We start from the raw sequence: 23974 nt of genomic DNA on the forward strand, positions 1-23974 counted from the left end.
AGGCGGGGGCGGCCACCCCTGAAGGGAACCAGCTGGCTATCCCGCAGTTGGTGAGGGGACCCAGGGCCTGCGGGTGGGTGGCAGTGGCCTGGGCAGGGCCTGCTGAGCGGGCGGGGCTGCTTAGGCGGGGGTGGAGGGGGCGAGGAGGAGGGCCCCGGCCGCCAGGGACGGGACAGACGCCAGGGGCTCAGTGTTAGGCAAGAATGGTCAGTTGGGGTCCCCAAACTCCTGGGACTGAGACCCAGCGGCTTTTCCCCCAAATGGAATCCCCAAAAAAACCCTCGACACCGAATGAGACCCTGGCGTGGAACCTCCATCCTGGGCAGCTCAGGACACGTCCCCGCAGGCGCTGGCCCGACAGGGTCCCCGAGAGAGGGGCGGGACGCGGCGAAAGGGGACGTGGCAAGTGAGTACCGGCGGCTGAGGGGAACGAGAGGCGGGGTAGGCGGCCTGGGGGTGGCGCCAGGAGGGAGGGGGACTTGCAGGGGTCCCACCAAGAGCTGGAAGGGGCCAGCAGAGGGACACCCTTAGGGGACGTGGGGTAAAGCGCGCGGTGGGCGGGGGCTGCAATTCCCCCCTCGGCTTTCCGAAAGGAACCGGGCGCAGGGCCCAAGTCTGGAATGGTCCTGGGTGTGTGGGGGGGGGTTGGGGGGAGACAGTGTTCTGAGGCCGGAAGACCCGACGGGACGGCTTTCAGGCTGTGCGGAGATGAGGAGCTGAGCCAGGGATGTTGGCGAGGGCGCCTTTGGGCTGGGGGAACCGGGATCCAGGGGCGGGAGGCACTGGGGCGGAGCGGACTGGGGGAAGGGACCTGGGGAGGAAGAGCTGGGAGTGTCGAGAGGAGGGGCGGGAGGCACCCGGCCAGGCGAGGCCGGGGGTCCTGGCCCTCCCCGTTCTCTATCTAGGCCTTGAGCCCAGAGTGACAGTGGCGCGCCAGGCCAGCGGGGTCAGCGCCAAGTGTCTGGCGAGCAGCCGCGAGACTCCGGGGGGAGCATTTCGGGTGATTCTTGGAAAGTGCGCGCCGCTGGGCCCAGCGTGGGCAGCGCCCCCTCTTCGTGGCTAAATATTGGTCCCAGCAAACCGACCCTTCCCGCCCTGTGCCCTCCTCTCCCCAGGTCCTGAGACCCTGCCGGGGTCCTAGCCTAAAACAGAAGCCTCACCCCACTCCCTGCTTAACCAGGACCCCACGGCCCACAGCGAGAACTGGGTCCTGCTTTGTCCAAGTCTGTCTCCATGGCCCGCCCAGGAGAAAAGATTAGGGGGAGGGGCGCAGCCAGGGACCGCGGGAAGACCCCCATCCTTTCTCGGACCCGGGCCAGGGTCGTGGCAGGCGGCCTGTGCACAGGACTGAAGAATATTTCTGGCCCAGAGGCCGAGGTCTAGGCAGGAGTCTGGACCCCAGAGCGCAGAGCGCAGGGAAGGGCAGGGCGCGCGGGTTGGGAGGGGCGTCTGGCCAAAGAGTAGGGCCCGGAGGGAGCAGGGGCTGATCAGGACAGCCCGGGGTGCGGGACCCCGGGTGGGACAGCGCCGCGGCTCATCCGTCACCCGGGCGAGAGGACCCGAGAGCCACCCGGCCCCGCCCCAGCCAGACACCAGGCGGCAAAGTCCGTGAAACTTTTTATAAAACACGGGGGGAGAGGGTGGCTCGCGAGGGCGATGGTGGGATGTGGCTCCGCAGCGACAGGGGCGCGGCTACACGAAGATCTGGATGCGGTCGCGGACCGGCTGGCGGCAGATGGGGCAGGCGCTGAGCGCGGCGCCGCAGGGCGCGCAAGCGCCGTGGCCGCACTGGAACACGAGGCGGATGTGGCTGTCGATGCAGATGGGGCAAGTGATGCGCTCCTCCATCTGCCTGTAGCGGTTCTGCAGCTCCTCCACCAGCTGCCGCGGCGGGCCGGGTGCGGGGGCCGCGCTTGCCACCTCGGTGCCATCTGCAAGCGGGCGGGGGCGGGATCAGGGTTGGGCAGGTGTGGGGCCGGTGCCGAGCCCGCCCCTCCTGCCCAACCCACCTGAGCGCAGCTTCTTGCCGATGACCACCTGGCACCTGATGCATTTCTTCATCCTGCGCGCGCACTCTGTTGGGGGGAGCGCGCGGTTGGACGGGTTTGAGCCGAACCCCCGGAGCCCCCCGGCGTCCCCGCACTCACCCTCGCACACCGTGCGGTGCTGGCACGGCGAAAACAGCACCAGCAGCGCCAGCTCCGAGCACACCAGGCACTCGGCGGCCTCAGGCCCCGACGGAGCGGCCACGTGCAGGTTTGTCACCGTGTTGGGAGTGCTGAGCACCAGCCTGGGGCCTGGGGCCGCGGCCCCGCCCCCACCTGCCTGCCGCTCCCTGCAGTCAGAGCAGAGGGATTGAAAGGGCCCGGGGCCGCGGGCCCGCCCCCCACCCCACCGGGCTCACCGGAAGCGCTGGGCACAGCCCTGCAGGGCCTTTAGCACACGGCCCTCCGCAGCCAGGTCCAGCGGGCTCCGGCCGCGGTGGTTGGCGTAGCTCACGTCGGCACCCTCCAGCGCCAGGTAGCAGGCGACCGCTACGCCCACCGTCAGCTCCGCGCTGACCGGGAGGCCTGAGGCCTGTAGCTGGGCAGCAGAGACTCCGGTGAGGGCGGAACGCTGGCTTGAGGGAGCCTCTGCGGGCACGCGCTGCCCCGGGTTAGGGGCAGCTCGGGGGAAGGGGTCTCCGGGGGGAAGGGCCAGGTACTGACACCCCATAGCCACCCCCACCCCCTTTCCCAGGCTGGGCAGGAACACAGGATCTCAGGGGAGTTGGCCATGCAGTGATGACTGCAAACATCAGTCCCCCAGGCTGCCCCACCCCCAAGAGGGCCTGGCTCCCTGCTGTCACCCAGGGTGGAGGTGGACAGTCCCTCAGGTCCTGCCCGGAGCCTGCAGCCAGGTGCCGCCTCTCCAGCACCCAGAGCCACACTTCCTCACCCTGGCCAGCAGCTGCAAGGGCCCTGGGTCGCCCCCAGCCCCGTCAGCCGCCAGGGGCAGTAGCTGATGACGCTGCAGCGCCACGTGCAGGGCTGTGTCCCCGTCCTCATCCTCAGCATTGACACTGCAGCCAGCGTCCACCAGCAGCAGCACCAGCCCCACGTGGGCCTGCTGTACCGCCAAGTGGAGCGGGGACTGGAGCTTACGGTTTCGAACATTCACATCACAGCGACCCTGGGGAGGGGTCAGCACAGGCTCAGCCCAGGGACCCGGATGCACAGACTCCCACCCACCCCTGGGCTGGCCAGGGACCATGTCCACACCTCCCGGATGAGGATCTGGGCCACGTCCCAGTGGTTGTTGAGGGCAGCCAGGTGCAATGCTGTGAAGCCGTCCTCCTTCTTGGCGTCCACCAGCTGCCGTGCCCGAGCTAGAATCCGCCTGACAGCTCTGTGGGAGCAGAGGGGTGTGTCCAGGTTGAGGGGGGAGGCAACCCCAAAGTGGCCCAGCAGGTGGCCGGAGCCTGGCAGAGGGCTGTGTGCCCACCCCACACTCACAGTGTGTGGCCCTTGAGAGCTGCAAGGTGCAACAGGGTGAAGCCCTGACTGTTGGTGGCAGTGACATCAATGGCCGGCACCTCGGTGAGGACCTCCACAATGCCACTGGCACCGGCGCCGGCGGAGATGGCACAGTGCAGGGGTGTGTTGCCATGGGCATCCTGTAGGTGGTGGGCAGTGTCACTTGGTAGCAGGTCATTGCCACTGTCTCCTGGGCCTCGGGTAGGGCCAGGGGACCCCGCACTCACTGGCAGGTTGACGTCACAGCCGCGCTCACACAGGACCCTTGCCACCTCCAGGAAGCCCCTCTGCACAGCCACGTGCAAGGCTGCACTCCGGCTGCCGTTGAGGATGTCGGCCCGGCACCCAGCGCCCAGGAGCAGCCGGGCAGCCTCAGGCTGGTTCCTGGAGAGGAAGCCAGGGCACTGTGCTCACTCGCCAGACTACATGCCCAGCCCCCCACACCCCACCCAGGCCTCACCCCAGGGCAGCATAGTGCAAAGCCGAGTTGCCCTCGTCGTCAGGCAGGTCCACGCTGGCCCGAGCCTGCAGCAGCAGTCGTACCAGCTCCACCTGGCCCAGGTAGGCAGCCACCTGCAGGGCGGTTCTGCCCTGGTTCTTGGTGTCTACCTGCCAGGAGAGCCAGCAGGTCAGTCCCCAGGCTGCCACCCCCTCGCAGGGGATGGCCGGATGTGGGGGGTGGGGCCTCAGGGACCTGCCTGCTCAGGGTGCCTGCACAGCACATCCAGAGCCCGGGCCACATGGCCCAGGGCCACCTCCGCCACCAGCCTCCCTGGGTGTTCTGGGTCACTCTTCTGGGCTCGAAGCTTGTCCAGAGCGACGCTCAGGGAGCCTGGGGTGGGGGTGAGGGGGCTGAAGTTAAGTGTGTGTGGGGGCAGCCTGGCCTCCCGCCAGCCGCCGCTGCCGGGTACCCGCACTTTTGTTCTCCCTGGCACGCTCAGCCACGTCCAGGTTGCTGTCTTCCTCGGGCCGGTAGGCCACCAGGCAGGAGGGGCTGAAGGTCCACAGCTGACCACCGACTGCCACACACAGATTCCCGTCTCCGAAAAGCTTCACCACTTTCCCGACACGGCCCAGGGCCTGAGTGGGGAGAGGGTGCGGTCAAAGGTAGGTCTCCCAGGGGTGTGAGGGAGGTGGGGTGGCGGGGGGACTCACAGGGGCCATGTCATCTGTCCACTCGCCGTGCCCAGCCTGCAGCCGCTTCACTGCGTCAAGGTCATCGATGACCCGCACCACATCGCCCACCCAGAAGGAGTTGTGCTGAGTGAGAGAGAGGCCCGTGAGGGCCCCCAGGCAGGTGTGGCTGCCCAGAGTCCTGGAGCCAGAGGGCGCCCCCATCAAGATCCACCGGACAGGCAGGCCTGAACTTGACCCCAGCCCATGCCCTGAAGCACAACCAGAGTGTCTGGCTGGATGAGGGCCACAAGTGACAGAGGCAGTTCTAGGTAGCCCAGCCCCAAAGCCAAGGGAGTGACAGTGGGGAGGCAGCTGGACAGTGGCATCCAGACCAGACGGGAGGAAGCCAGCTCGGGTGGTGAAGCCCAAGGCTGGCCTTTCCCTGCTCACAGATTGGAAAGCAGCCAGCGTGTCCAAGGCCAGACTAGAAGAGTGTGGGGACAAGGCCCCAGGACACAGGGGGGTGGAGCCTGAGCAGCATAGGCAGCTTCCCCCACACCTGTGCCCTCACCCGCACAGGACTCTGCAAACCACCACTCAGAGGCCCCCAGGGATCCCGGACTCCAGGTCCCATGCTGAGTGCTGGCACAGCCCCTCGCTGGCACCTACCTCCCCCTAGGGTCCGAATGCCTTTCTGCGAGGCCACTGCCCCCCCACATGCACCCACAGGGAGCAGTTTAGAAAGGAAGCCCAAGCACTCGCCTCCCACCTAGAATGCTGCGGGAAGTTCCTCTGGTCCCCAGGAGTTGCCAGTCCTGGTCTGCCCACCCCAGCCACCAACAGTTCCGTGCCTTGCCCTCCTGTGTCCCTTCACACCTGGATCCCCTCTCCATGGAACTAATCCCCTGGGGGCCCCACCAGACCCCCCCCCTCCAGAGCTGAGCAGGTACATGGGAGGGGTGCAGAAGTGAGCAGGCGGGGCTTGGCCCAGCCCCCATGCACCTTTGTGAGAGCCCTAGGGTGGAAGGTCCAGCAGGTCTCGTGGCTGAACTGCACACGCACGTCCCCACGGTCTGTGATGTGGTGCACGGTGCCCGTCTGTCCGATAAACTGTGGCAGGTCGTGGAGGCTGTGGCTGGGGGTCCAGAGGATGTGGGGAGGGGAGGGCACGGGGCCAGTGGGCAGGGCAGCTCACCTCCGCCATCCTGGGGTTCCACCCGCCGTGGCCTTCCTGCATCTCCTTCAGGACATCTGTGTCGAGCAGACACTTCACCTTGTCCCCGGGCTGGAGGGGCTGGCCATCGGCACTCACCCTGCGCTGCAGCTCTGCTGGCTTCCCTGAGGGGATGGGGACAGCAGGCCTGGCTCAGGCAGCGCCCTCCCACCCTTTCCGCGGCTACGCCCCAGGCCGGGCCAGCCAGGGCAGGAGGGCAGCTGGGCAGGCCTTACCCAGCACGGGGAGGTGCTCCTTGTAGTAGAAGCCGCCGGCCGCCTCTCCCACACACCTGAGGTCCACCTTGCCCTTGTGGCCCATGCGGTACACATTGGTGGTGCCATCGGCCCACGTTACGCTGGCCACGCTCCGGCCTGTCTCCACATCCCAGCCACGAATGTCCACCACACGACCTGGCTTCCCTTCACCTCCTGGGGAGAGTGATCCCACCGGCAGACTAAGCCCAGGCCACAAGGCCAAACCACAGCCAGCGCCAGCCCAGCCCCCACCTTCCCACCCTGGTCCCCACTCACCGTCCTGCGAGCCCCATTCCCAGTCGGGGCCGCGCACCACCATCGCACCCTGGAAGATGCCTCTCAACGGGACCCTTGAGAGGCCCTCGCGGGGACTCAGGGCGACCCTGCAAGAGAGTGGGTCTCTGACTATGCAGCCCAGCAGTGATGGCGCAGGACCGCCCCCACTCACACCTGCTGGGGTCCCAGCTCCCAGGCCTTCCAATGGCTGGCCTAGCAGGTCAGTGCCCTCCACACTCTGGGCCTGGAGTGAGTCTGCTGACCGTGTCCCTCCAGGGACCTTTCCTGTTGCTATCCTCACAGCGTGGCCTCTGTGTCACTAGACCTACTGCCCCCCAGAGTCGGGTGCTGTTGTTAGGGCTGTCCCCTAAGTTCAGTGTGTGGCCTGGCCCACAGAGGGCTCAGCACATGGGTACTGGAAAAGTGAGGAATGCAGGCTTGGCCACGGCACCCAGACAGCTGCTCCCAGGCTGGTCAGCGGGCAGCTGGGATCTCAAGCGCACACCTCCCCTCCATGTGTGCGGTGTCAGGCAGACACAGGTGACAGCACCATCTGGGCGCCCACCCCAGCCCAGTGGCCTCCTTCCTGGCTGTGCTGGGGGCTGGCTCCCAGTGTGGGTCACCCACTGCCCAGCCCTGGGCCTCCATGGGGCACGCAGGATGCACCGCCTGCAAAGGCCACCCTCAGCACCTGCACCATGGCTGCACCGGGGAGCCATGCCTGGCTCTGGGGGTGGTGCCACCCACAGCACCAACCTCTGCAGACCTGCTCAGTGGACATGGCTGCCTTCTGCAGGAGGTGGGGACCTGGGCCAATGTCCAGGCCCCTGGCCACTCTTCACGGAAATGGCTCAGGAAGGACTTGACCTATCCCCTCGGGAGTAGGTAGCAAGAGGCAGGAACAGGGCCTGCTGGGGTGTCTGAAGTGCTTGTCAGGAGGCCCTGGAGGTCACCAGGTGGGACCCCGTGCTGCCAGGGACCCCAAGCTTGCACCGGCACCTCGTGGCCAGCGCTGCGCAGTGGCGGTGGCAGTACTCACGGGCGCGAGTGGGCCGTCTCGTAGCGCTCGAAGGTGTGCGTGAGGTCGTGCTTGTTTTGCATGTAGCACTGCGTGCATAGGTCAAAGTCGAAGCACACGAGGCACTTCCAGCGCATGCCCCGCAGCCCATGCTTCTTGCAGCAGTCACAGATGATGTTGGGGTGCCGGACGCCTGAGGGAGGGGCAGGGTCAGCGAGTGTGCATGCGGCCCAAGCCCCGCCCAGGGGCGCACACGCAGGCACGCATACACGCACGCACCGATCTGGGCGTTGTCGTAGAGCAGCAGGTCATGCCCGCCCTGGTAGCCTGCGCGGTAGTTGGTACGGGTGCCGTGGTCCCACTGCACGACGACTGTGCGGTCGGGGGTTGAGGGGCTGCCGTGGCGGCCGAGCTCCACCACCGTGCCCACACCGCCTTCGCCGTTGTCCTGTGGGCCCCACTTCCAGTCCACGCCGCGCACCACGCGCATGCCCACCTGCACGCCAGCCTGCGGGTCCGGGTCCATAGTGGGCGGGGTTGCTTGGGGACCTGCAGGCAAAGGGCACCCTCAGGCTCTAGCTGGTTTCAGAGGGCTGCCAGGGAGAGCTTGGCAGAGATGGGAGGGCACGTGCCAGTGCCTGAGGGCAGGGAGAAGCATAGTGAGCATGCGTGCCCACACGGCCACCAGGCAGCAGGAGGGTTGACTAGCTGTGAAGGTGGAGGTGGCCCATTCTTGAGCGAGAGTGGGACCCCTTGCTGTAAACCTCCAGCTGCAGTGAGACCCTGCCCTGTGGTGAGCTGCAGCAGAAGGGGGGGGGCAGTGCTGGTGAGAGGACAGTGGATCCCCAGGGAGCCAGGGACAAGACACAGCAGGGGAGGTCCCCTTAGCGAGTGCCCGCTAGTAGGTCCAGTTCTCGCTGGCACACAGTGGGCCATAAACACGTTTGTTTAAGAATGAGTGGATGTAGCTCGCAGGTAGCAGGAAAGGTAAGATGACAACACTGTCCCAAGGAAACACTGTGCAGCCAGAGCTAAGAGCCACTGTTCGTGACACCGAGGGACTGCAAAGGCGGCGATGCCTCAGAGGACACATTTGCAGTGTGCACAACCAGCAAAGGGCTTGGACGCGGAATGGGGAAAGAGTGCCCACCTAAACAAACACAGCAGACACCCCAACAGAAGATGGGCAAACCCTGGACAGGCACCACCACCCAATCACTAACACGGGGTCTGGTCACCAGGCCACAGCTCACCAGTGTGACACCACCCACAGCCCCGCAGGTCGATGCACAGTGCCTCGAGGTCACTCGGCCCCACTACTGGGTCCCGACCCCTCCAAGTACGTACCAGAGGAGGCACCCATGTTCAAAGTGGTGCCCTCCTCGTGTCCTCAAGGGTGAACTGGCACATGAATTGTGCTTTAGCCCCAAGGGAGCAGGAGCCCACCCCACTCCAGCAGCAGCAGTGGGGAATAGCAACCTCACACCCACTGCCCAATTCCATTTGTAGAAAGGTCACAAACCGGACAAGCCAATCTAGGGCGTCAGCCAGGGTGACAGCACAGGTGGCCATGGGGGCTCCAGGACCCACGACTATTTCCTGATCTGGAAATGGAAGCCTGTTCGCCTTGCAAACTTGACTCGCACACAACATTTATGTGATTCTTCAATAAAAATCTTTCATTACATGAATGGATTTGAAAGACAGTTAAGAGGGAAAATAGGACTTGGAGGAGGAGCAGGGACTTGCGGGGATTCACAGAATGCAAGGCAGCAGTTGCCAGGTTTTTCGAGACTGTGCCAGTGGAGTAGGACCTCATGTTCCCGTGGCTGGGAAAAGCTGGCCAGCTGGGGTGCCCCCTGCAAGCAGGGACCTCTAGTAGGGCCTGTCTGCCCATACTTGTCTGGGCCTGTAGTTACCTGGAAGGAAGCCACTCAGGCCAATGTGGGAGCAGGGCAAGGCGTGACCCCACAGCCACAACCACTTCTGGTGGACCCTGAAAGGGACGTCTGGCAGGTCTGCAGCTGTGGAGCTGTAGGATGGGGCCTGTGTCCTAAGGGGCAGTGACATCACTTTGCCATTAGGCCACGCCCAGGCTGTGTTGCTTCGCGTCAGACACGTGGCAGCTGCTGATGGGGCAGCACCAGGCAAGAGGTTGAAGCCACATGTCGATGGCCTGACTGCAAGACCCCTCCCCTTGTCTTGCAGGGGGCACCCTGGCTGCAGAGCCCAGAAATTGGCCCCACAGAGATAAAGGACTTGGGGCAGGAACGGACCCAAGTGCCATCAGCCGGTGCTGTGATCAGACAGGCTGGCATGCCCTGTGAGCCGGCCTCTCAGCCTGCCTGGCCAGTCACCACTCCTGCCCATCTGCTGACCAGAGGAGCTCCAGACCACGCACTGCAGGACAGTCTCCAACAAGACTGGGGACAGAGGTGGCCCGTCCAGGCTCTGCCAGCGGGGGAATGGGCAGAAAACAGGGTGCCTGACAGGGTCTGTGGGAAATCAGGACCAAGGCCAGGTCTCAGCCAGTGACGGCCCCACACGGGTCAGCAGGGTAGGGTTACCAGGGTGGCCCTGCTTGTGCCGAGGCGCCTCTGACCAGCACCTGTCGCTTTCACACCCAGTATTTTTAGCACAGCCCGACAGTGCTCCTCCAGCTCTGGCCAGTGTACCACCACCCTCCAGGGCTGTCGCTCACGGGAGCCCACGTGGGACACAGCCGCGAAGGGGACACAGAGGAGCGTCCCCTGGGGGCACCACGGCCTGGGAGCCTTCTTGCTGCCTTCCCGGAGGTCTTGGAGTCGGCCCTGTGCTTCAGTATCTCCGTCCTGCATGGCATCACCTGGAGCCTGGGCAGGGCCTCCAGCCACGCCTGGGGCTGCCCCTACAGATTCGCCACAGCAATGGGGCACCCGGCTCCCGGGGCTCAGAAGCGCCTTGGCACAGCATTCTAGGACCCTCACGAGTCAGGCCAGGTGGCTTTCCAGGCCTCTCCGCCACTTCTCTCCACCCACTCCCCTGCCTGGTCTTTCTCACTGTCATTCCTTGGGGCCCAGCACATGGCCGATGGTGCCCCACATGACATCAGGTCCCTGCTGTCAAAACTACCTCACAAGGTCCCACTGGGGTGTAAGGGAAGGGGTGGCAAGTGGGGAACGGACCAGGCTGAGGCGCAGGTAGGCAGTGATGAAACCCAGAGGGGCTAGGGAGGAAGGGAACCCCCATCTCATCAGGAAATTCACCTGGACTTATTTTTCTTCCTTCGTGGAAATGTTGTGCTCTGCCATTTTCCTCAGAGTTTAAAGGCCAGACCCCTGGCTGGCACCCAACCCTCCTCGGAGGTTGTCTCTACAAACGTTTAAAACGACTCGGAGGCCGCCAGGGCGTGAGGACTCAGGCAACAGACATGCTTTAGCAAAACTGGAACTTACCTTAGAACACACACCGGCCTCGTGCCTGCGCCCCAGACATTTATCGGATATTTCCTGGGTCACAAATGCGCTCAGCCAGCAAGATCTCCTGTTGGAAACCAGCAGCCATTGCGACACTGACCACAGCAAACCAAACAGGTAGCCAGCCAGCCAGTCTGGGGGGAAATGGTTTTAAAAGGCAGTTTCACACTTTCAGCATTTACCGTCTCAACCAAACAAGTGGACGTGGGTCGGTCCTGTTGGCTGCCCGTTTCCCTTTTCACAAGGAACCGCCAGCTCTTGGGGGGCAGAGCTACTTACAAACCATGCACTGGGACAGTGTACGAGTAAGGTGTTCCCTTATTTGTGACTATTTTATTGGAAAAACTTAAGAAGCCGTACAGATTGAATCACATTTGACTGGAAGTTGGCAAAATGCCTTTATTCAGAAGAATAAAGAGGTGTGAAGCTGGGGCGGCAGGCAACACGAGGCAGCCGCTTCCCCTCCCTGCACCGGGCTATGCCTGACGATGCTGTTGGGGTCACACCATGTGTGGCATCATCAACAGGCTCCTGTCACAGGGCAGAGGTGGACATCCTGGGTGCCCAGGGGTGTGGCCCTTAAGGACCGGGTTGAAGCCCTGAGACAGAGCCAAGGAACCCGGATGGGGCCCAGCCCCCACACCTGCTGGTAGAGACCCAAAGGCAGAGCAGGCGGTCACCACCCAATCCTGGCCACGCAGATGGAAGCCTTCAGGCACCCTGCAGACTGCAGTGGCATGGCCCACTCACTCACTGCACAGGGCCAATCTCGGGTGGGATCATGACATTCAGATACTTTGTTGCATCTGGACCAACAAGCCAGAGTGGGATGGCGAGAGGAAGGACCGTTTTTGCGAGGGCTTCCACACGCTTAGGCTGCCTGATCCTCAGCCCCGCTGGTGCCAACACAAGTCTGTCTGGCACCTTTGCTTATTTCAATTGGCTCTGAACTCAGTGGGAGAAAGACAGGATTATTTATCAACCCCACCTCCACCACACACACTCAAAAACAAGCAAAATCCCGTAGACATGGCATATCGGACAGTCCACAGGGTGAAAGCGCCAAATCTGAACTACCACGCCACCAGCCCGTCCAGAGCTCACCTGTCTAGCCGTCCAGTCCGCCCGCTGCCCGCCCTGAGCCTGTTAAGCTGCAGCCCTGATGCATGGAGACTTGGGAACTGGCACTGACTTCAGCGCAAGCCCGGAGCCATCCAACCCTGTGGCGGCGGGGAGACGCCAAGACGCAGTTAGCCCCTCCACGGGGCAGCGCGGACAGGGCGAGCGTGTCTGCCCGCTGTCTGCAGGCCCGTTCCCGGGCCAGCACCCACGACACCCCGGGCTGCCCCAGGGGCCTGCCTCCCGCCCTGCAGAGCGCCCTAGGGTCTGGCGGCCCCGCTCCTGCAGTCACTTTCTGGGGCCGCCTGGAGTGCTGACGGCACTGGCTCCGCAGACGTCAGAGCCCCGCGTTGCGCCCTGGCCACCAGCGCCGGCCAGCGGAGCGAGCGGGGGCGCCGGGCCCCCACCCCAAACCTGACCCCCACCTCGCTCGCTCGGGGCCGCCTCGCCCCGTCACTCCATCCCCCTTCCTCCAGAAGCCGCCCAGGCCCGGGCCGCAGCTGGACCTCAGTGCCCGCCTCGACCCCTCCACTTGCCCGGAAGTTTGCGTCCCCCCCGCTGCGCGTAGGGGCTCCGGGGGCCTGAGGAGCGCCGAGTCTGTCAGCCAGCCGGCTGGCCAGTCGAACGGCCTCGGAATGTGCGGCGGCCGGCCCGCGGGCCCTCGGCTGCTCAGCAACGGCCAGCCAGGCTGCCCCGCCGCTGCGCCGCGCCCGAGCCCACCGGCGGAGACGGCCGAAGCCCCCAGCGCTCGGGCTCCTGGGGCCGCCGCGGGGTCTGCCGGGAGTTGTAGTCCGCAGCCCGCCGGTGCCCTGAGTGGGGCGAGGACCTGAACCACAACTCCCAGGAGGGCCCGCGGCGGCGCTGACGCAGCAGCAGGAGACTACGCGGCCGGGCGGGCGTGACGGAGGGAGCACCGTCCCCGCGACCCACAGCGATGGGAAAGCCTGCTACCCCGGGAAGGGTGCGGTCTCGGGCGCAGGCTCGGCTCTGCGCTGCCGCGGAAACAGGGCGCGTTCGTGTCGGACAGCGTGGGATGCACGTCGTCAGAGGGCCGCGGGCTGCGGCGGCGTCACGGGGCCTGTCACCAGGCCGGGGGCCGAGTGGTGTGCGCCTGTACGGGAAGGGGCCGGGCTTCTCGTCCGGGTGGGTAAGGGGACACACGCCCCGAGCCCTCGAGAGCCGAGCACACCCAAGGCCGGGACGCGGCACCAGTCGGCTGGAGCCCGAGTGTCCGACCCTGCCAGCCAGGGAGCTAGACGGCTATGCCCCTCCTCCACGGGGGGCTGGGTCTTACCGGAAGTGCGTCAGAGGGCGGGGCGCGTCGCCGGCTGGGCTCTACGTGGCGCAGCTGGGTTCGGAGATGCGTTCTGTTTCCGTGGAGACAGGCTGCCGGGACCTGGGTGTGTGTCTGCGGCGGGATTGGCGGGGCCTCGGGGACGCAGAGACGAGGATTGATCACAGTCAACTGTTTTGACGTGATTTGTTTTAAAATCACGTAACGCAGTACGTGGCTTTAATTCACGCAGAATGGGAGATATTAAAAAACACTTGTCCCGGGCCGGCCGAGTGGCGCGATGGTTAAGAGCTGGCTTGGGACCCCAGAGGGCCCCGGTTCGATCCCACATATGAGGGCCAGTGACACTGCCCTTTACAGCTAAGATGCTGAACAACACATTGACCTGGAGCTGGGCTGCCGTGAGTCGCCGACGACTGCGTAGGCTGCAGCCCCTGTGGCAGTGGGTTGCCATGGGCTACCGTGTGTAGCCGGCAGCCAGCGTGAGCGGCCGTCCAGAAGCCGGTGATTGATGTGCCTCGCCCGGGAAGAGCTCAATGATGGTGCCAACTTGGGCCAGTGAAGCAACGTCCTCCACAACTAGACTGAAGAACAAAAAAATGACAGCAATTTGTCTGATCCCCTTCCCCCAATTCCCCAGCACTGTTCCCATCCCCCCGCTTCCCCAATAAAAATCTTTAAAGAAAAAAAAAACACTGTCCCCTGTGTTTTCCAGAGGCAAACACTTGGTTTCTAATAGCTTTTCCTCTGACAGGAACCTCCATGTTTCTAAACCAGAGAGTGCTAGTTTTTATGTATTAATTTAAGACATTTCTATGGACTCTTGATAAGGTCAATGAGAAGTTGGCTTTCCAAACAACTTCGGCCCCAACCCCCAATGGTCCCGTTACCTCCCTATCCGTTAGGATTCAGTCCCTGTTAACTGCATAAAATCGTGCCTCAATTCTTGTACAATCTTTTTTATTTTGGGTTAATATTTGCCCACTATTTTTCTGTCTTTTTTTGTTTGTTTTAGCTGAGCCATCCTGCCAACAGTGGCAGCTCCCACTATTTTTCTTATGCCTAGATTTGCCAATTCTATTTCAATATCTAATATCTTTGGCACACGCCTATTGATTACATTTTCCAAAGGCTCAAACACATTAGCTCTATTGGTTTAATTTCTGGAGACCTCTGTGCCGGAGTTCTCTGTCCTTCTGTTCCGATCTAGACTGATTACTTTCTAAACCCATTGCACGCCTCTGTCACCTGGAGCTTTTCTCTGCTGTCATCCTTGTGACTGCCTTTCTCCTATGCTGGGTTCCCTGTTTCTTGGTGTCTGTGCCAACTCCCTTCTTGGTTTAGTTCTCTCTCATTTTGCTGAAGTCAGTCCTCTCTAGTAGCTTCCTGTAAAGGGTACATGCCTGAAATATGTTTATTCTACTCTCATATGTGATTGATAATTTGGCAGGGTATAGAATTTTAAATTGGAGATACTTTTCTTTCAAGATTTTTGAAGTAATAGTTTTTTGCTTTCAGCTTTCAGGGCCACTGTTGAAAAGTCCAAAGCCACTTTGAGTCCTGATAATTTGTGTTTATTCTCTGAGAAAGCTTTTAGAATCTTCTCTTTATCCTTGGTGTTCTCAAGTGTCACAATCATATACCTTGGTGTGGCCCTTTCACTCATGGTACTATGCACACAGTGGTTTTCTTTATCATAAAGGCTCATGTCCATCAGCTTGGAAATGTTTAAAGAACATTCCCTTACATGATGGAAGAAGAAAGCAACAAACAGAAAGGGTGACAAACACAATGAACTGATCCATGAAGTGCAAAACAGTGTGTCACTGCCAGAAGCATGAGGAGCAGATGGAGATGTGGTCACTGAGGACAGAGCTCTGGAAGAGACCACACCAGCTTCAGAGCCGAAAAGGAGTGCAGAGAACAGGAGGCGAGGAGGCAAGGAGGGCAGGATGTTCCTGTACCCAGCACTCTGTGTGGCTCCTGCCAGGGTGGTGGTCACACTGCTCCATGTCCTTCTCCTCCTCAAAGGAAAGAGACGCGGCAGGAGCAGGTCCCCAACAAAAGCTGGATGTAGTCGGAGTGGAAGCCACTCTCACAGAATTAAAGTAGAGAGCAACAGGGATAAAGACAAACGAGGTGGAGAGCTAGTACGAACAGCCCTGAAAAACGAGGACCAAGGACCTACTGCGGAAGTAGGGTCCCTCGAGGGACATGAAGGACACTCGTGCCCGTCATAGGATAAAACAAAACAGGCTTAAATTAATGACAACATGGGAATCTTAGAGGGCTCATCACAAGCATAACACATAACACTCCACCCCACCCCCCACCCCCAGCAAACACTGAGCCATGATGACATTCATAACAGTCCATGTGTTTAAGGGCTTGTCTCATTAGAGAGGCACATCATGGCTGTGTAGGTGAAACCATAATCTTTTTTTAAAAAAAAGATTTATTGAGGAATTGGGGGAGGGGAACAGTGTTGGGGAATTGGGGGAGGGGACCAACCAAGTTGTTGTTCTTCAATCTTCATTGTGGAGGGCGCCATTTGGCTGCCAGTCGGCAGCTCGTGGCCTCTAAGCTCAAGGTGCTGTGTTCAATTTTAGTTGCGGTGGGTGTAGTAGCCACCATCCCATGCGGGAGTCGAACCAGCAGCCTTGTTGTTAAGTGCGCACGCTCTATCCACTGAGCCATCCGGGTGGCAGCTCAGCTCAAAGTGCTGAGTTCAGTCTTAGTTGTGGGTGGGCATAGTCCACCATCAAACAGGCAATCATTGTTAGGAGCACGTGCCCTCACCAGCTGAGCCATCCTGCCACCTGTTGTCAGCTCAGCGACAGCATCACTGGCCCATGTGGGAATTGAACCGGCAGCCCTGTTGCTCAGAGTTTGCACTCTTAAGCCAATTCTTAATCAACTGAGCCACTCGGCTGGCTCTTCTTTTTTTTTTTAATCTGTAAGTAGGTGTATTTTTTCCAAATGCTGCTCCAAGTTACTTAATATGATTCCTTTGTATTACTTTTTTTGTTTTTTTGAAAAAGAGTGCGTGGACTTTATACTTTGCAGCAGACTATAAATGCCATTCTCATTCAGCTGTGCCATTCTTAAAATTATTCTTGAATGTACTGTGACATCACTAAAGTTCTTTAGTTCATTTTTGTTAAAAAAATTTTTTTTTAAGTTAAATTGTGGGACACCGGTCAGTGTCCGCTGAGAGCTGGAGAACTCAGTGGGTGACATATTTTATCGTTCTGATCCATGTTTTTTTGTGTGTGTGATTCCTTTTCATACATGATGTTCTTTCATAAGCACAAGTTATTTTCTCACTTTAGTTTAATGATAGATTTTTTAAAAGCCTTTCTTCTGCTTTCTGCATTGACTCCCTTTCACCCAGATTGCTTTTCTCCATTTGCTTTGGTCTCTCCACTTCCTGTGAAAGCTTTCCTCAAATGTCTGACAAGCCTTCTTTCTCTTCAAATCTATCTAAAAGTGAGACATTGTATTAGGTAAAATCCAGCGCAACTCATGGTGCTAGACCTCCAAATGCAAGTGGCTTAGGCGAGGCAGAGGACGGGTCCTCGCTTTAGTAGCGGTGGCCAGGGACAGTGTCCCGTTCTCCTTTGCTGCTCCCCTTCCTGCCCACGGGCGCTCCCATCTCTTGGGCCAAGGTGGCTGCGGGGGCTGCAGCCCTCACACTCGTGTCCCAGCCACACAGGAAGGCGCTTCTATCAGCTGACATCCCGTTGGCCAGAACTTCATACACGCCACTACAAGGAAGGCTGGGATATGTTGTTTTTATGGGAGCTGTACCCAGGTAAGCCCATGGTGAAGTCACTAAGAGCTAAGGGAAGAATGGACACTGGGTGGCTGGGTGGAAGCTTCTCTTGCCTGAGCAGGCCTCACCAACCCTTGGACCTGTGTAGAGTCGGCCTGGAGGGTGGATCTGTTTCTTCTGGGACTGTGCCATTTCTCCCAGACTGCAGGCCGGGCTGGCTTCCTTCTGGAGGCAGAAGGGGAGAGCGCAGGTGTCCAGCCCACGGCTGCAGATTCCCAGCTAACCTCCGTCTTTTCAGCCTCCCCCCTCTGTGGTCCTGGTTCTCTCAAGTTAAATTGTCAATGCCATCATCATGCTTACTATGTCCTAGGCACTGTTCTAACTCCTTTACTTGTGTTTTCATACATAAGCCTTGCTCAACCCCACAAGCCAGATGGTACTGTCAGTCCCATGTCACAGGTAAGGACACTGAGAGGGGGGGCTGAGGGACGTGTCCCCCGGTCAGGCTGCCACACAGCAGTGTGGGAGAGAACCGAGTGTCCCTTGGACGCAGGACCGCACTGCCCCAGGGGAGGCTCCCAGTGAGTTCAGACTCCCAGCCAGACCTCTGTCCAGGCCTGAGTCCCACACACCTTTCCCGGAAACATGTCTCTGAGACCTGAAAAGTGCAAGTAGTGGAGGAGTACTCACCCAACCAGATGGTAAAGCATATTCAGACCCAAGTAATTAAGATGGTGCAGGACAGGGCCGGCTGAGTGGCGTGTTGGTTAAGAACTGGCTTGGGACGCCAGTGGGCCCTGGTTCAGATCCCACATGGGGGCCAGTGACACTGCCCTCTACAGCTAAGATGCTGAACAACAGCTCGACCTGGAGCTGGGCTGCCGTGGGTCACCGGCAACGGCGTAGGCTGCAGCCCCTGCTGCAGTGGGCTGCTGTGAGCTACCATGTGTAGCCGGCAGCCAGTGTGAGCGGCCAGCAGCCGCTGTGAGCAGCCGTCCAGAGGCCAGCGACTGATCTGCCTCGCCCAGGAAGAGCACAATGATGGTGCCAACATTCATCAATGATGGGCCAGTGAAGTAACATCCTCCACAACTAGACCGAAGAACAAAACAACAGCAACTTGTCTATTCCCCTCCCCCAAATCCCCAATAAAATCTTAAAAAAAAAGATGGTGCGGGACAGAGCAGAGCCCAGAGACACTGTACGGAATTATGTGGGGTCCTGGTGGCATCACGAATCCTTGGGGGCAAAAGGGCCATTTAATACATGAAGTTGAGTCCCGAGCTTGTGCCTTACACAGGAACGCACCCCAAGTTGATCAAAATTAGACATAGAATAAATAAAACCACGAAAGTCCTAGGGGAACCAAAGGACAATCCCTTTTCAGCCTCAGGGCTAGGAAGACTTCCTAAATAGGATCCCAAATCCAGGCCTGATAAACAAAGGATGGCACGTGTTACCACGCAAAGTAAAGCGTTTTCGCCTGGCCGAACCATTACAGGCAAACCCCAAGTCCAGAAACTGGGGCAACTATTTGCAACTTGCAAACAAAAGGCTGAGGCAACACAAGTGGGTAAGAAAAACAGAAAATGAGCCAAGGACACAAAAAGGACAGGAAAAAAAGGTTAAAAACGTGAGAGTTCATGTGTTTTGTTTTTTTAAGGCAAGTAACCCCAGGACATTTCTGAAAGGGGAGAGGACCAAAGGGGAACTAGCCCCAGAGCCCTGGCAGGCGCTGGCCCCGGAATCGCGGCCGCGCGCCGCAGTACCCCGCGCGTCCAGCAGGTGGCGGTCGCCATCTGTCCGCAGCCGCGCGCCCCTGCCGGACGCGACCTGAACGCCAGGATGCGGATCCCAGTGACGCAGGACAGGGCACTTTTGCTCACGTGCAGAAAGCGTCTGTTGGAGGGCAGTGTTTACAGCAATGTGTGTGATATCGAGACACGGAAAGCAAAGCTTGTCCACAGGGTGCTGCCATCTAACTTTCAGGTGCATCTCTAAGGCATATTATTAAGGAAAAAAGGCGAGAAGGAAGAGCACATAGTATGCTCTGACTGTAAACTTTATCAGCTGATGCCCATAACTGCCTGTGGAAGGAAACACGTTGCTGACGACGGGGAGTGGGGACCGAGGAGGCGAAAGACGGTCACCTAACACTTTTCTCACGTCGTGTTTGTGAGCCAGGTTTTGCCCCTGCAAAAAAAAAAAATCAGGTGATGAAATAAACCCACAATTCAGAGAACGGAGTGCCATTTTCAGCCATTGACGGCGTCACTAGATCACTTGAAAGACCTTGTCAAATAAACAATGGGAAATCTATAAGATATAGAAAGCGTCATTTCAAATGCATGACTCAGCTAAGAGCATCCTACAGAGGCAAAGAGCAACCCCAAATGCAGTAAAACCTGGACCAGGCGGCCGACAGGGAAAGGAGAGGAGGAAGGGAGGAAGTACGGTCAGCGGCAGGTCAGGTGGGCAAGGCCCAGGACATCCTGGAGGAGTTTGTATCCTTTCCTACTTCTCCCTGCTCCTGGGGAGACATTTTAAAAAACTAAGTGCCACCTGAGTGGTTTCTGCTTGTTCCCACTGAACACACATGTGCTGTGTGCCCAGGCATGGCCCTGCACACTGCTGCTCGGCAGAGGACCTGGGGATGTGCGTGGACAGAGCAAACAAGTGTCCCTGTGGGGGTGACCTGCAAGTGTCACTGGGGGCGTAATGCTAACCATCACGCGTTCAAGAAAAAATAGATGGCATCAGTGTGAAAGGAAACAGACTTTCGACTCTACCACCACAGATTCAGCCTAACTTTTTGCACAAAGGGAGAAGAAGGAAATTTCAGAGCTTTCTTCTGGTTTCACAAAGAAATCACACAGGTGCCCTTCAGAAAGGCAAGGTGTCAGTTTGGATGGCATTTACCAAGGCAAGATGTGCCCAACAACAGACCCAATCACAATGCTGGGTTGGGGGTGACGGGTTCCACTCTCGGAGGCCCCCGTTTCTCCACTTCTCCACACTGACAGGTGGGACAGACACTGAACGTTCAGAATTTCTGAGGATGCAGGTGAGCAGGGATGAGTGAAATCGTACCCTCCCCATCCCTCCAGGATCCCTGCAGGCCCAGAGGTGGGAACTCACCTGTGGACCTTCTAGAAAGACTGGCCTCAGAGCTCACACTTGCCACCGATCGGGGTAGGGCAGAGTAGAAGTTTTCCTAACAAGAATGGGACATGGCGCATGTGAGGCTTTTCTTCCCCATTAGGAAGGAAAGAGATGACATAATCACAAGTGCGGGAATGAGGACTCTGCACATTTTCATGCCAATACATCTAAACATTTAGACAAACAGAAACTTTCCTAGGGAGTCTGAAACTGGCCTGAGATGAGGCGGGAAGGGGCCAGGCAGACAGGGCCAGACCAGCTGCTGGCTGATGTCTGACCCCAGGCCGCCCAGCAAGGCCTGGCCCTTGTCCTCCTTCCAGATGTCCTTGGCCACCACTGGCTCCATAGGGCTTTGTACAAGAGCAGACAAGAGGCAGATGGAACCAGGTGGTGGGTGACCTTGCACATGCGCCTTCTCGCTGATCCCTGGAAACATAGGCAGATTCTACTCTCTGCTCTCCACACTTTTTTCTCAATTGAAGGCATTTTAGGCAAAAGCCACCTCTTGCTGAGGTCTGTCCTAACTGGTCCTGGGAGGAGGGTGGGAAGGTTGGGAGCCACAGGACGGACCCACCAGGGAGTTCTGTGGGTCCCTCCGTCTCCTGCTCTCCTCCACAGGGCCTTGGGGCAACAGAAGCTTCCTGGGTGGGACCTGGCTTTGTGTCTCAGTTCATGGACTCTGAGCCTCAGTTTCTCCCTCTGCACTGGGTGCCATCAGTCTGTTCGCCCAGCTGGTGGTCAAGTGGCCCTTTGGACCCCACTACTATCCCCCTGAACTGCCATCTCTCGACTTGTTTACTCTAGGGAGTGAACGGGGAGGGGTCCCGGGCCAGGCTCATGTTCCTGTGTGACCTGGGACCCTTGGAGCATGGTCTCCTTTCCTAAAGGTCCACAAAGCACTGTGCTCCCACCTGCCCAGGTCTGACAGAGCCACTGGAACCCAGAGAAGCCGCCCAAACCCGCGCTCAGAGCTGGGCAGGCCATGGGGACCCTGTTGCCGGGACCTGTCCCTCCTTGCTCTGTAGGTGAGAAAACAGGTGGGGACTATCTGTTGCTGGGGACAGCCTGAGTAGGAGCGGGGACCACACGGGTTCTGTGGGTGGCAGTGACTCTGGGACAGGCCTGGATGGCTGTAGCAAAGGCACGGGCAGTGGTCAGGGTGCAGAGGGGACAAAGGCCACAGAGGCTTCCAGGGACAGCCTTCTTAGAGATAATCTGGTGCCTCCGAGCTAGAGAAGAAGTCAAGACGGTCTGATACTGATTTTTTGGCAGCTTCTATTTATGGTCATGATATGAAGTCTCCTTTTAAAAAACATTCTTTAAGTGGAAAAATGAATAGACTTAGAGAAAACATTAAATAAAGATACAGCGGGTGCCTGTGTGTTATGATCACCGCCTGCCCTTACTTTTGCAGAATTGACAGCAGCTCCACGTGCTGCTGCCCTCATACTTCCGGGCAACAGAGGCTCTCAGGGCTGGTGGGCCCAGAATCAGGGCTGGACTGTCTGTGGGGCCAAGGAACAGGGCTGAATCCTTCCTCGCAGGCTGTGGCTGGCGGCAGCAAGGGTTCCTGTGCCTCCAAACAGCCGAGCTCTGGGACTCTGTAGGACTAGAGAAGGAGTCCCCATGGCTGTTGGCAGGGGCAGCTGCAGAGGCATGTGTGGGCGCTGACGTGAGGTGAAGGGTGGGGTCCCTCCTGGTCTCTGGGGACAGTTCCTTTGCTTCATGGGCCCAGAACCCTCAGGTCGGAAGTGGGATTTCTCACATCTGCCCTCCCCAGTCCTGCTGCTCAGGGGATCCCACACAGTGATGTTTGGGGCATAGCCCTCCCTCCACCCAAGGTAGGCAAGATGCCCTGGACAGAGCAAGTACCCAGGGAAAGGGCAGCAGAGCCCTCAGCCCCATGCTGGCCCTTCCACCCCACCAGGAGCTGCCCTGACCAGGAAAAGCTCAGCATAGCTGAGCCCCCAGTCCCAGAACAGGCTCGGCACAGCCACACCAGACTTCCCAGGCAGGCCTCAGGCTTGACTGAACTGGCTTTCCACCGGCTGGTTGCACAAAGCCCTGAACTGGTCCTCTCTTCTCTCTGGACTGGGCTGGCGGATGCGTCATCCAGCTGATCTCAGGTCCAGAGGTGCCATGGTACTGAAGACTTGGGCCATTGGAGAGCATGGGGCCCCCTCACCCGGCACCGTCACCTGCCCCGGCTCTGCCCACCCTGCCCCTATCTCTCAGGCACAGCAGCCACAGTTGCCTCAGTCTTCCACTGGAACCCATGTGAGCAAGCTGGCCTACGCTGTGGGTGGGGGGCATGAGGAGGACACAGACATGGGCGACCCTAGATCACCATCCCTTTCTGCTTCCCTGGGGGACCTCCTGAGTCCCCCCACGAAGCTGGGACAGGGGCCGGGCCCAGGGCCCTTTCTATCTGAGGGGAAGGGAGAAGCCAGGGGCAGGGCCAGGGCCAGGGCCAGGCAGGGCCCCTCTTCAAACCTTTACCTCCAAGGTAGGTGCAGAGACCTGGAGACCTAGCTCAGGGTCCCAACAAGCTGCAGAGGCCTGGTGTTGGGGTCAGCTTGGGTGAGGCATCTGACCCCGAGCTTCAGGCTCCGGCAGAGGCCTGGAGATCTGGTGCTGATCAGGAATTTTGGGGGATGACCAGGAATTAGTGATGCTGTGTGTGAGTGTGGCTGTGAGGGGACATGGCTGTCCAGAGGCTGGGGACCAAGAACTCAGTGAGCACCGCAGCCCATCTAGCCCCTCCTCTCCCGTCTCCAAGTGAGCACATCACCTGGAGACTGCCTCTAGAGCCCTGGGTTCACAGCACTGTTGCCATTCCCCCACCCCCACCCCAACCTCAACCCCAGTGTAGCCCCTGAATGGGAGATTATCCTGCTTCGTGTCCAGTCAGGTCAGGCAGGCCTGGCCAGGTGTCCTGTGGCCCTGGAGGAGCGTCCTGAGTGCTTGGAGGTCTAGGCAGAGATGGCATTGAAGGGCTGGAGTCTTGGGGATAGTCCTGAAGAGTGGGAGAAGGTGTGTGTCCCTCCCAGGTCGGGGCACCAGGTAGGCTTGTGGGGGGCTGTTCCCTTGGTCCAGCCCTGCCCCCCTTCCTGGCCAATGGAGAGGGCTACCCCAGGGATTGAGCAGAGGGTGGTCCGCCCTGAGGGTGGTCCATTTTTTTATGTGAAGAGTGAAAAAGTTTTCACCAAAGGAAGCCTCGGGTTCCACACCCCTCCCAAGCCGACGCTGTCCAACTCTAAAAGGACAGAAGCCCTGAAGGCGAAGGGAAATTTCCGTCTTCCCCCTCTGGGATGGGGCAGCGTGACCCGTGGACTAGCGTGCTCCAGGCCACTACCTGCCCTCCCCATCCAGAGGTACGGCGTCCCCGACTGGCATGGCTTGGAGCAGTTGCAGCGTTGCCCTGAGGGCCACGACCCGGACCACAGCCCACGGAAAAGTCTCGGTAAGCCTGGAGGGGACGAGGCTCTGAAGTACGCTTACAAGGCGAGAAACGGAGGGGCAGGTGCACCTGCACGGTGCCCGCCCCACCCATGCGGCCGGGGACCGGGGTCATGCCTCCATCGCCCCGCCTTCTCTCCCCTGAGACACGCCCTGCGGGGACTCGCAGGCCGCGGCCCGGTGAGGGTTAAGGGGGGCGGGGCGTGGAAAGGCCCCGCCCCCCGCCGCGCCGGGTCCGAGCGCGCACGGGGCGCGGGGGCGGGTCGGAGCGGGAGGCGGCGGAGGGCGCGGCGCGCCGGGCGAGTGCGGGGAGCG

General features: G+C 59.9%; 1 protein-coding gene and 1 long non-coding RNA gene across 9 annotated transcripts; both read right to left on the reverse strand.

Annotated features, from left to right (window-relative positions):
* Positions 1–1600: 1600 nt before the first annotated feature.
* MIB2 (MIB E3 ubiquitin protein ligase 2) lies at positions 1601–12786 on the reverse strand. 6 transcript variants are annotated; one of them, XM_019658554.1, is made up of 21 exons: positions 12395–12461; positions 11955–12070; positions 10830–10914; positions 7675–7944; positions 7417–7588; positions 6378–6484; positions 6081–6275; positions 5827–5969; positions 5634–5741; positions 4671–4775; positions 4433–4595; positions 4214–4347; positions 3976–4124; positions 3743–3899; positions 3495–3655; positions 3261–3387; positions 2938–3171; positions 2405–2583; positions 2148–2335; positions 2010–2075; positions 1601–1931 (listed from the first exon to the last, which is right to left on the reverse strand). In XM_019658554.1, the coding sequence occupies exons 4-21, from the start codon at positions 7919–7921 to the stop codon at positions 1693–1695; spliced, it is 2874 nt and encodes a 957-aa protein (XP_019514099.1). In that variant the 5' UTR covers positions 7922–7944; positions 10830–10914; positions 11955–12070; positions 12395–12461; the 3' UTR covers positions 1601–1692. The 6 variants fall into 6 exon arrangements, with proteins under 6 accessions (XP_019514099.1, XP_019514098.1, XP_019514097.1 ...); XM_019658553.1 differs by having other exon boundaries at positions 10830–10917; XM_019658552.1 differs by having other exon boundaries at positions 10830–10984.
* Positions 12787–18207: 5421 nt separating this feature from the next.
* LOC109391178 (uncharacterized) lies at positions 18208–23882 on the reverse strand. Of its 3 annotated transcripts, XR_002125747.1 has the most exons (5): positions 23556–23882; positions 21607–23216; positions 20177–20626; positions 19140–19231; positions 18208–19035 (listed from the first exon to the last, which is right to left on the reverse strand). It is a non-coding gene; the product is annotated as an uncharacterized LOC109391178 (long non-coding RNA). The 3 variants fall into 3 exon arrangements; XR_002125746.1 differs by having other exon boundaries at positions 18208–19231; positions 20177–20252; XR_002125745.1 differs by having other exon boundaries at positions 18208–19231.
* Between the last annotated feature and the right edge of the window lie 92 nt (positions 23883–23974).

Source organism: Hipposideros armiger, unplaced genomic scaffold, assembly GCF_001890085.2.
Source record: "Hipposideros armiger isolate ML-2016 unplaced genomic scaffold, ASM189008v1 scaffold_284, whole genome shotgun sequence".
Lineage (NCBI taxonomy): Eukaryota > Metazoa > Chordata > Mammalia > Chiroptera > Hipposideridae > Hipposideros > Hipposideros armiger.